The following is a 10,876-nucleotide window of genomic DNA, read 5'->3' as shown; positions in this document are numbered from 1 at the left end:
TTGGAGCTCGCTTCTGTTGGCCATGGCATTGAGGCGAGCTTCCAATTCTTCCATTTTGGCAGACTGGAGATTATACTCGTTCTCAGTCTCTCTTCCTTCATCAGAGGAAGATTCGAGGTTGTGGGCTTCTTGGTCAGAAGCCGTGTCATCAACCACCTTTTCCTTCCCTTTGCTTGTGTGAGGTTGGGATGAAGACGTTTTTCCTCTCCGGGAAGATTCTTGCCTGGGTGGCGAATATGTCTTCTGAGATTTGGCCTTGTTTGCGACGATTTGAGTCAACAGGGCCATGAGTTCATTGATGGCCTCTTGTTGAGATTTGAGCATGGCCTCTTGCTCATCAAGCCTCTTTGCGAGATCTTCATGGTTTCTCATCATATAAGCGGAGCTCTCATGTTCAACAAAAGAGCTTGATGATTGGGACTATGCAATGGCTGAGTGTTCATCATTGGAATTGGTTCCCCTGGCTAACCTCTGATAGTTGACAGGGGGAATGGCTCCTGTTCGCGTCCGAGTGCGTCGGTAAACTCCTTCAAACTCGTTAGCGATTTCTCTGACGGTCGGCGAACGACTTGTCTCAGAGTCATTGGAATTAGGAGCTGAGACTTTTCCTCTGCCGATCACATTGATAGTGACCTCAGGATATTCGGTCTCTAGAGACTTCTTCCTGTAAGAACGTCGTCGTTGGTTGGGCAAAGCAACGTTCGTAAATTGGTCGAACACCAACAGTTTGGCCGCATATGAGCAGCATTGATATCCCGAGAGGACCATAGGAATCAGCCGTTCACATTGGAATGAACGAATGACTTGCTGCATAGGTCTTTCTCTCGATATGAACTCTCTCAAATCTGTTGTAAAGATTTGAGGAGAATTACTCACTGATCGTATACCCCCCGGCGGGGTTCGGGGCAGCGCCCCGAAGCTCCACGATATACACCAGGCGCGGTATTGGATTTGGAACTTGGGACGCGAGGGTCACATTTGGCACCTGAGACGCGAGGGTCGTGTTTGGCATCTGAGACGCGAAGGTCGCGTTTGGCACTTGAAATGCGAGGGTCGTGTCTGGTACTTGAAACGCGAAGGTCGCATTTTGGTTTGGCGACATGAGGGTCGCGTTCTTCATTGTCGACGCGAGGGTCGTGTTTTAACGTGGAAATGCGAAGTTGAAGTTCGCGTTCAACGAAGGCTTGAGGTTCGCGTTTTGGCTGTAAAACGCGCCATTGAGGGTCGCGTTCAGTCTGGTTCTCGCGAAGCTCATGTTTGGGCTCATAAACGAGAAGTTCAGGGTCGCGTTTAGGCTCACGAACACGAAGCTCGCGTTGGTTGGAGGATCGACTTTCTCGGAGTTGTGCTCGTCGCTGAGACCTTCTTCTTCGACAAGCAGCGTTCTTCTTAGCCTGTTTTAAGGCTTTTGCAGGGGCATCATTAGCGTTGATTGGATCTATCTCCGTCTTAAGCCTTTTAACACCCATGACACGTCGTGTTGACGCGAGTGTGGAGTTTTCAACTCGTTGAACGAGTTTGGCAGAGGCAGAGCCCAGTCCTTCAGAGGAGGGGCTGTTTGATGAATTTTGGCCAAAGGAGAGGACTTTCTTTAGCACTCCAGCAACAGTTGGAGATTTAGTCGCCTTGGAGACTTTGTGGATCTTGCGTATAGCCTTGGGGCTAAGGGATCCGGAGGAGAGAGCCTCCTCGAACTTGGCTTGATCCAACTCTACCACGAGAGTTTCGACGGTTGTTCCAGTGAGATGAACATCGGATTGCGCCACCACTTTTTCATCAGAGAAGCTAGTCCCCATGGAGTCGCCATCTTTTGTATGTAGAGAAAATTGCAAAGAAAAGAACAAAGAAAGTTGATTTATATTTCTTTAATTCTGATTACAATTCGATTACAAAAGAGAAGAGAACGAATTTGATTCTCTTCTTTGTTTAAAACTGGGTTCTTCTCGGTGGCAATGGAGTGCCTCCCTCGAATGCTCACGTCGAGTTTGCTCTCCGTTGACGATCCGACGTCTTGATTCACTGGAACGATGTCTTCTCCTCACGATTTGACGTTGTGGAGAACTTGCGTGGCAAGTTTAAAACTCTTGATGAGTTGATAACTCTGATCGAGTTTGAACTCTTGAAAAAGAGTTGATTTGAACCGAAAGTTCGGTTGATAAGCCAAGGATCAAAGCTCTCTGTTGTCGAAGTTGAAGATAATCTTCGTTGGAGGATGATGCCGATCCCCTCAAAAGCTCGCCCAAGGATCTCTCCTGTTGCTGTTAATTCTTAGTTCCAAAAAGCCAGTCTTCAATGGTCGATTCAAGCCAAGAAAAATCGAACCCTGAACTCAGTTGAGTTTACTCGCTTTTATAGGGGATTAAGGGGGTGTAACTGCCCTCTAAATCCGCTCCTAAGTGGGCGTGATTTCCTCAGATCGTGGGGAAAACGGTTCTGAAAACCGTTCGACTTATATTTGAATGAGTGAAACGCCCAACCTGGCGTTCAGGACCCTAACCTCGCGTCTTAGTATTGAGGCGTGAGGTTGGGTGTTGACTGAACATCCAGAACGCGAGGGTCGCTCACGTTTCGCTTGTTGTAACGCGGGTCCGACTCCAGCGTTTTGATGTTGTAACGTGGGTTCGACCCTCGCGTTTTGATGTTGTAACGTGGGTTCGACCCTCGCGTTTTGATGTTGTAACGAGGGATCGACTCCAGCGTTTTGATGTTGTAACGCGGGATCGACCTCGGCGTTTTGATGTTGTAACGTGGGTTCGACCCTCGCGTTTTGATGTTGTAACGCAGGATCGACCCCGGCGTTTTGATGTTGACACACGGGGAGGACCTTCGCGTCTTGTCTTTGAAGAGATTATCACAAAGTAAGCGTTGCAAAGATCATTATCTTGTAATCTTCGTCTTGGCTCCTTGAGAATATGAGAGTCGTCAGATTGTAACTCCCGATATTGATTGTAAATGCTGTTGAACTAGAGCTCTCATCGGTTGTCGTGAAGGTCGTCAGATTATAACCTTCAGCGATCTACATGAAAGTCTTCAAATTGTAGCATTCTGGAAGTCGTCAGATTGTAACTTCCATCATCGGTGTTTGATGGAGGATAAGCTATCTATTATGATTTTTAGACAGCCTACAGGAAGAATATAAGGAGATTTAGAATCCTAGTTAAGGAGGAGTATGAGTTTTGAAGAGTTTTAGAAGAAATCAACTTGGGGTTTTGAAAATTCACACAAAAAGCTCCCAGGACCAAACCCCTCTCTCTCCCTTACCCTCACATGCGAGACACCTTTTGGTGTCTTGCACGCGAGACACGTGCGGGTGACTTGCATGTGTGTGAGACACCAACATGTGTCTCGCACACAGGGTGGGTCCCGCGGTCAGTTTCGTGTGTTTTCTCCCGTTTTTGATGTATTTAGGGTACGTATTCATACTCCGATGAGTATACGAGTATAAACTGTATCTCTTTGAACCTCCGACAGGTATATGAGGTTAAACTAATTCCCGAAACTCCGATGAGTATACGAGTATAAACTGATTCTCTACGTTCCAACGTCTTAAGAGCTTAAACTGTGAAGACTCTAGTTAACGCACGAGTATAAACTGTGTTCGCGCATCACAATGAATGATAACATCGGTCAACGCGTCACAACGGAGGTTAACGCCGATCAATGCGTTAACAAATTCGCCAAAATAAGGCTTAGGATGAAATGCCAAGTCAAAATTAACCCTGGGAGTTCAATCGCGATCCAGATACAAGCTCCCGACGAAGATAACCACTTCAATGTCGATTCAACGATGCAAGCTAATTCAGGTATCAACGCACCAGTTTCAGTTCAAGATTTCGACAACGGTTAGACGATAAACGTAGCACCGGAAGAATTTTAGACTATTCAACAAAATACTGAATAGACTGAAAGCTGAAGAAGTTAAGAACTGAAGGCTGAATTTATCTTATCCAAAGTATTCCAGACTCAATAATAAATATTGAGGAGGCTAAAAACTTTAGAGAGGGTATCTGTAGGCGTCAAAAATTGCCTATAGGTTCCCGTACACAGCTCGAGATGAAGAGGAGACGACTAACGCCATTATCTAAGTCAAAGAGGACCATCTGATGCCAAGAGGAAGCAAAAGAACACACGAATCGACGAACCAACGAAGCATGCAAATCAACAAAACGGTGAAATGGGACAGCCAGAATGTGTCTCGCATGCAAGACCCAATAAAGTGTCTCGCAAGTGAGACACCAAAAGGTGTCTCGCACACATGTGCGAGACACAAATTTTTGTGTCTCGCCCAGTCAGCCTCCCGCCGAAGCGTATTTCGATAGATTTTAGGGATTCGTGCGGTCCCGTGGCTTCCTAACTGCTTGGGGTTATCTTTAAATGTGGGAAAACCGTTATTAACTGAAGATATGATCAAATCACGAGATCTTATCCACAAACACAACGTTTGAAGCCTATAAATACCCCCCTTCGTGCATTTGTGACGGGTAATCTAGAATTTTGGACTTGAAGGCAAGTTGCTGACGGTTTGAGGGCAGAACCCACGAATTTCATTGAAAGAGAGGCGAGATCTTGGCGAATTCCTGCTCACAAAGAGAGGATTTCGAGAGATCCGCAAGCTTTTCACCCATTCCCTTGAGAGCGGACCTTTGTTTTGATCTTGAGAAGAGAAGTAATCTCACTTTGTTGAGGTTATTCACTTATGTTCTAAGTTTTCTCGATTGAAACAAAGAACACTGAGCCTTCTTTCAGATCAACCCGGATCTATTATTCGGCGGTCCACAGATCAAAGCGTCCCGACACAGGCAAAGATCTCACGCAAGTAGCGACCGATAAGCGATCTCTGCGTGTGTTTCTAGGAAGTCTTGTGTGTATTTCTTTTGTGTAGAGAAGTCTTATAAAAAGGCTACATCTCGTGAATCTATTGTAATCGATAAACGACTTGTAATGGATTCCACTAAGAAACTGATTTCCGACGCAAACACACACTTCTAAGTTGTTAAGCCAGCTCATGATATTGTGGTTTCTGATGTCTTCCTGGTCTCCTATAGTACAAGTTTTATTAAAGAAGACTGTAGTCCCATGCAAGTTTAGGTCTGTGATTTTGACTTAAAGATGATTAATTAGTTAAAGCTTATACAATAATCAAACTTAAAAAAGCGCAATAATTGTATATGAAAACGCAAAACGCAAAACTGCTTATTTTCTTTTGCTGTTCTAACTTCCTAATTTCTTCAAGGTGAGGAGATAATCCCTGGGGCTCAAAGAATACATTCGCCGGAACTTTTGACTTCTGGTGCAGAGGCGTGTGGCATTGATGTAAAGACAATATCTACATACATTGATTCCTTCCGGTAAGTCTATCTACTCCTCTTAGATTCCCTGAGGATTTTCCTTCTCTCTTTTTGCTCATTATGGTTTCTTGCACAACAAAATGTTACTGTTATGAGTTTTTTTTTTCTTTTTTGAAATAGGTGGATTTATGCTCTTTGATTCTTTTGTTTCATCTTCTTTAATGCAATTTCCTAAAGCAACTTGATCATCATTCTCATCCAATAATCAGTCTTTTCATCTCTCTTCTTCTGTATGCTCAATTCTAGGAGAATTTTGGTGGGTTAAGCCTTTGTTTCGTAGTTCTACACTGCACACCCAACAACATATATTTCTCTGTCTGCCACTTGGCCTTGTAGAATCTACATCAAACCATTCTTTTGCTCGTAGGCCACCAATTAAAAGCTTTGACGCATTAACTTCGACAGTTAAATTTGGGATTTTTTTGTCAAATATTTAACAGACACTTCTGCTCTTTAGCCAACGCCTCATTTTGATGGGACAGGATCAGATGACGGTGATTATAGTTATGAGCTTTATATGGCACATTGACTAAGTTTCAAACTTTCATGTGCAAGTTTGATTCTGATCCCCCAGATCAACTCGTATCGTCCCGGGTAAAACCCATTTTATAAGTTCTACGATACATTACAAGTACCCATTTGGTCCTATGTAATTTTTATTAATAAACCATTTGGAAACAGGACTCAAAGCGGAAAAGTTTTGCAGTTTATACTCGCTTTAGTTTATCAATGGTCTGAAATCTTATTCGGCCATACATCAGCTTGATCTCTTTGCTTTCCTTTGGAGTTTGAGCATCAAGGACCATGCTCCCATATAGTATTGTACAGTTGCATGTAAATGGCAAAAGATGAAGACTAATTAGTAAATTAATTATAACTTACTTTTGGCCTTCTTTCCATAAGCATCAAGTAACAATCATTTTCCTTAGATTATCGAATCTTGCTAACTATGTCATCGAGAATGCTTCTCTGTAGCAGTGTCACACCCCAATTCTCAGAGAGCCTATAGTCTTGAGATGCAACACCTTGTGGTCGGTCTTTAGGTTTACCCATAATCCTAGATGCCAAAAATTAATATTATAGTGATATAATCAAGCAGAACATCAAAAATTTTGAATTTGCAAGTCCGACAATTAGTATACCACGCTTAACAAAAAAAGCATAAGAATTCACATATATGCAACTGTTATGGTTGTAGACTCTTGACTATATGCGATCCAAGATCGACATTAGCTTAAATGCAAGTCATAACCTTTATCATCTATAGTCAAAATATTTCACCAATGTTTTCTATTATATCCAGAAAAATGTAACTGGTCGCAACTTCCAAGGTACATAAAAAGATTTTCTAGCCAATGCTGCAGTACTACTTTGTTATTTCCCATATTACACACCCATATCATGTCACACACTAAACATCAGAATAAGTTGAAGTTGATCACTTCTATTGTGCATAGTTGAAGTCGTGTTTGTGAAGTTGACAAGTATGGACGAGAATAAGTTCTTATACTTTTAGGACATAAGGTATGCATTCTGTATATTATTTTCTGATTGATTAATATTTATACATCTTTGTCAACAGATATGGTGCTCCACCACATGGTGGTTTTGGTGCGGGCTTGGAGCGTGTAGTTATGTTGTTCTGTGCCCTTAACAACATCCGCAAGACATCAATGTTCCCTCGTGACCCGCAGAGACTTGTTCCTCACTTCCTGCTGGCTGCATTAATTCTTGCCCGCCCTTAACAACACCCGCAAGGCATCACTGTTTCCTCGTGGCTCGCGGAGTACTTGTTCCTTAAAGATATTGCTCACTCCCTGCTGGTTACATCTCGAATGATTTTGTTTCGTGAAGATGATGTCAATATGTTACGATTATTGGACTGCATCCCTTTTATTTAGCTTATAAACGGTCAACAGATCTGAGCACCAAGAGGTTGCATGTATTCTTGTATGCAACCTTTAATCCGCAATTTTCTGACAAGGGTCTGAATGTCTGTGTTCTCAATACTGAAACAAAGCCTAACAGCAGGTTTCAGGATGAGTTTTGTTTATTTTCTTCATAAATATCCTGTTGCGTGTGTTGGGATATGCTTAATTATATTCCATGTGCACGTAAGATGCCGATCATGATAAATTGAGCTCATTTTGCCCTTGTTGTTTCCAGCAAGTTATTGTGCCCTCGGCTTTTGCTTGTTGAGTTCTAGCATATACAAGTGCTCATCATGCTCTAGCATCAATTTAATCTCGCTCCATTGTATTAATGTTGCATCAGAAAGTATATATATTTTTAGATGTGTGTAACATTATGATGCTTGAAGGCCAGTATAGGATTGTTTCTCCCTTTGTTTATTATGAGTACGACCGTGGATATCTGCTTCTTGGGACTTGGTGGGATCTTTCTATTTCTCAAGTTTCTGTTCTTATTTTTGGGAGTTTTTGTTTTGATGTTCTCCACTATTTGCTCACTCTCTTCTTATGTATTATTAGTAGATCTAGTTTAGTGACGGAGGATTAATTCTAATTCCAACGTCACACACGACTATTAGTTCTTCGAACATGATCACGACTATGATTATTTTCTCGCCTCGTTTGTAAGATTGGATTGATGTGTTTATCGTAGTAGTTCTCTTTAATTAGGTGATAACCGAAGATGATCCAATTGATTATCATTTATTTCAGTTTCGAGGGGCGAAGATTCTTTTGGGAACCATTGATGCCTTGAAGACCGCTATTATAAAAATATTATTGTAATATTAAAAATCGCATGCCCACTTTATCTTATCCCATGAAATTGAAATCAACAGTGAAGATGGGGGGGTGCGTGGATTTTGATCTGATATTTAGATTGCGTCTCCTTGATATTAATCCTCCTCCAAAAGAAGCTTCAGAGTATATCAGGTGCAATTATTTTCTATAATTGCGTCTCCTTGATATTAATCCTCCTCCAAACTTACTTATTTAGCAATTATTTTCTATAATTGTGGAGAGTTACCATACATGAATCCTCCTCGATTAGGGGTATGTTACAAAGACAATTTTAAGTTAGGGACCAAGACTATAGTTTTCCCCTTGATCGCGAGCAAAAACCGAAGGTCACGCGACACCTCCTCCGGCATTTTACCAAGCCTGCCGCTCAAATTGAATCCGCAAAAACCAAAACGGTCCCTCTACAAAACTGGTGGCATAACCGTAAATACATACCGACCCCAGCGTCATTTTCGTACTCTGACGTCCGTATAAATCTCCGCCCCAGCAAACGGAGCAAAGGTTCGCCGAATACGCCGGCTATTTTCTCGAAAAACAAAATAACAACAAGAAGAAAATCCCGCCATTTTTCCTCCGGCGATCAGGCGCTCCTAGGGCTTCAAAATTCAAGGAGACCGGAGCTTCTCTCGATCCGATATCGGGTTCGGGTCGAGGAACGAAGGAGAATGGAGGGCAGGGTTTGATCGATTCATGGGGAATTGCCTCCTAAAGCCTAATCACCGTAAGTTTTCTCCCCTTGTCGTGGATAATTTCCTCTTTGATTCTTGCATATATTGAGATTTTTTATGGAAATTGGGAAAAATTTTGACAAAAATTTAATCTTTTATAGGGTGAGAAAACTAGGAGAATGTGTTTTGAAATGAGTTTCCTTTTTGGCTGAGAAGCCCTTTAATGGGGAAACGGAAATGTAAATTGTGAGCATTCTAGATTGTTCTGATGTGAATAAAAACCAGTGCTATTTAATGTGTATTGGAGCGGAAAATTATAATTTTGGAGATGAATAGGACGAAAGGGACATTTAAGAAGATGTATGGAAATTTCAAATTTGTCTATTGCTGGTCCTGATGCTCAAAATTTTCTTTTTCTGTGCTAAAATCTTATGACCGTGTATGTATTTTATTATAGGGTTAATTGGGGATAGACAACCTGGGGCCCAATTGCAGATAGACCCCCTTAGTCCTGTTCGGGCGGATAGACCCCATGTACTACCGCCCAATTGCGGATGGACCCCTGAGTGAATTTTTTTACTGTTTTACCCTCAGGATGTCTATTGTTCTCAAAAAACAAAAATTACTCTTTCTTTGAAGGTACAAAATTCTAAAAAAATCACTCAGGGATCTATCTGTAACAATAGAATTGCAGGGGGTCTATCTGCAATTAGCTATATTGGCTGTAGTATCCGTCCTCCAAAAAAAAAAGAAAAGAAAAGAAAAGAAAAACGCACAACAAGCAACACCTACACACAACTCACTTAACCTTTTTTCCTGAGTGCCAGTCATACCCATCGGTTTATGTTACTTCAAGCCCATGCCTGTTTAAAACTGAAACTCATTATTTCCCCATAATCCATTTTACAACTTCAAGAGTAAGGGAATTTTGGGATTTTGGTTAGGAGGTGACTAGTTGAGGGTATAACCTCGAATGAACGGGGATTCACTCTTTTTTCATATGGCCTGACCATAAGAGCCCGATATATATCAAGATCCTCCTTTTTTGAACAAAATTAGGGGATTTGCCTTTTCTATTGATTCCTACGGGTTGGATCAAAAAAAATTCTTAAATGAGGTATTCAACTCCAGAGATGAATCGAAAAAGAAATCTTTATTGGTTCTACCTCCTCTTTTTTATGAGGAGAATGAATCTTTTTATCGAAGGATCAGAAAAAAATCGGTCCGGATCCACTGCGGGAATGATTTGGAAGATCCAAAACTAAAAACAGCGGTATTTGCTAGCAACAACATCATGGAGGCAGTCAATCAATATAGATTGATCCGAAATCTGATTCAAATCCAATATAGCACTTATGGGTACATAAGAAATGTATCGAATCGATTCTTTTTAATGAATAGATCCGATCGCAACTTCGAATATGGAATTCAAAGGGATCAAATAGGAAATGATACTCTGAATCATATAACTATAATGAAATATACGATCAACCAACATTTATCGAATTTGAAAAAGAGTCAGAAGAAATGGTTTGATCCTCTTATTTCTCGAACCGAGAGATCCATGAATCGGGATCCTGATGCATATAGATACAAATGGTCCAATGGGAGCAAGAATTTTCAGGAACATTTGGAACATTTCGTTTCTGAACAGAAGAGCCTTTTTCAAGTAGTGTTCGATCGATTACGTATTAATCAATATTCGATTGATTGGTCCGAGGCTATCGACAAACAAGATTTGTCTAAGTCATTTCGTACAAGAAGTATTAGTCTTAGAAGATTTGTGTGCATCATAGCAAAATTTAGCAATGTGGCATTTACTCACACTCTCTCTCCTACTTTATGAGGATGGTGGAGATAATGCCACATAGGCGTCAAGGAGGGAAATCCCCTCCTTGACAATGATACTCATTAATCTCATATATGTATATATATATAGAGAGAGAAATGGGTATGCTTGGTACCAAGCACAAAAAGTTGTGCTTGGTAGTGAACTGGTATAATCCCCTTCACTCATTCAAATGGTTGCATATCCTAATACACTCCTCAACCCATGTGAATGTGGTCCCCTATTTGAATGAGTGGAGGGTAT

At 41.4% G+C, this 10,876-nt stretch overlaps 1 protein-coding gene across 1 annotated transcript in view; it reads left to right on the top strand.

Moving 5' to 3' along the window:
• Nucleotides 8,213-10,876, top strand: part of LOC109842983 (probable serine/threonine-protein kinase PBL17) — a 26,803-nt gene continuing 24,139 nt past the window's right edge. Inside the window, exon 1 of the mRNA XM_020411899.1 lies at nucleotides 8,213-8,837. Within this exon, the coding sequence (XP_020267488.1) occupies nucleotides 8,807-8,837 (31 nt within the window). The 5' untranslated portion in view covers nucleotides 8,213-8,806. The remainder of the gene's footprint in view (nucleotides 8,838-10,876) is intronic.

Source organism: Asparagus officinalis, chromosome 5 (assembly GCF_001876935.1).
Source record: "Asparagus officinalis chromosome 5, Aspof.V1, whole genome shotgun sequence".
Taxonomy (NCBI): domain Eukaryota; kingdom Viridiplantae; phylum Streptophyta; class Magnoliopsida; order Asparagales; family Asparagaceae; genus Asparagus; species Asparagus officinalis.
This window is presented reverse-complemented; position numbering and strand designations above follow the sequence as displayed.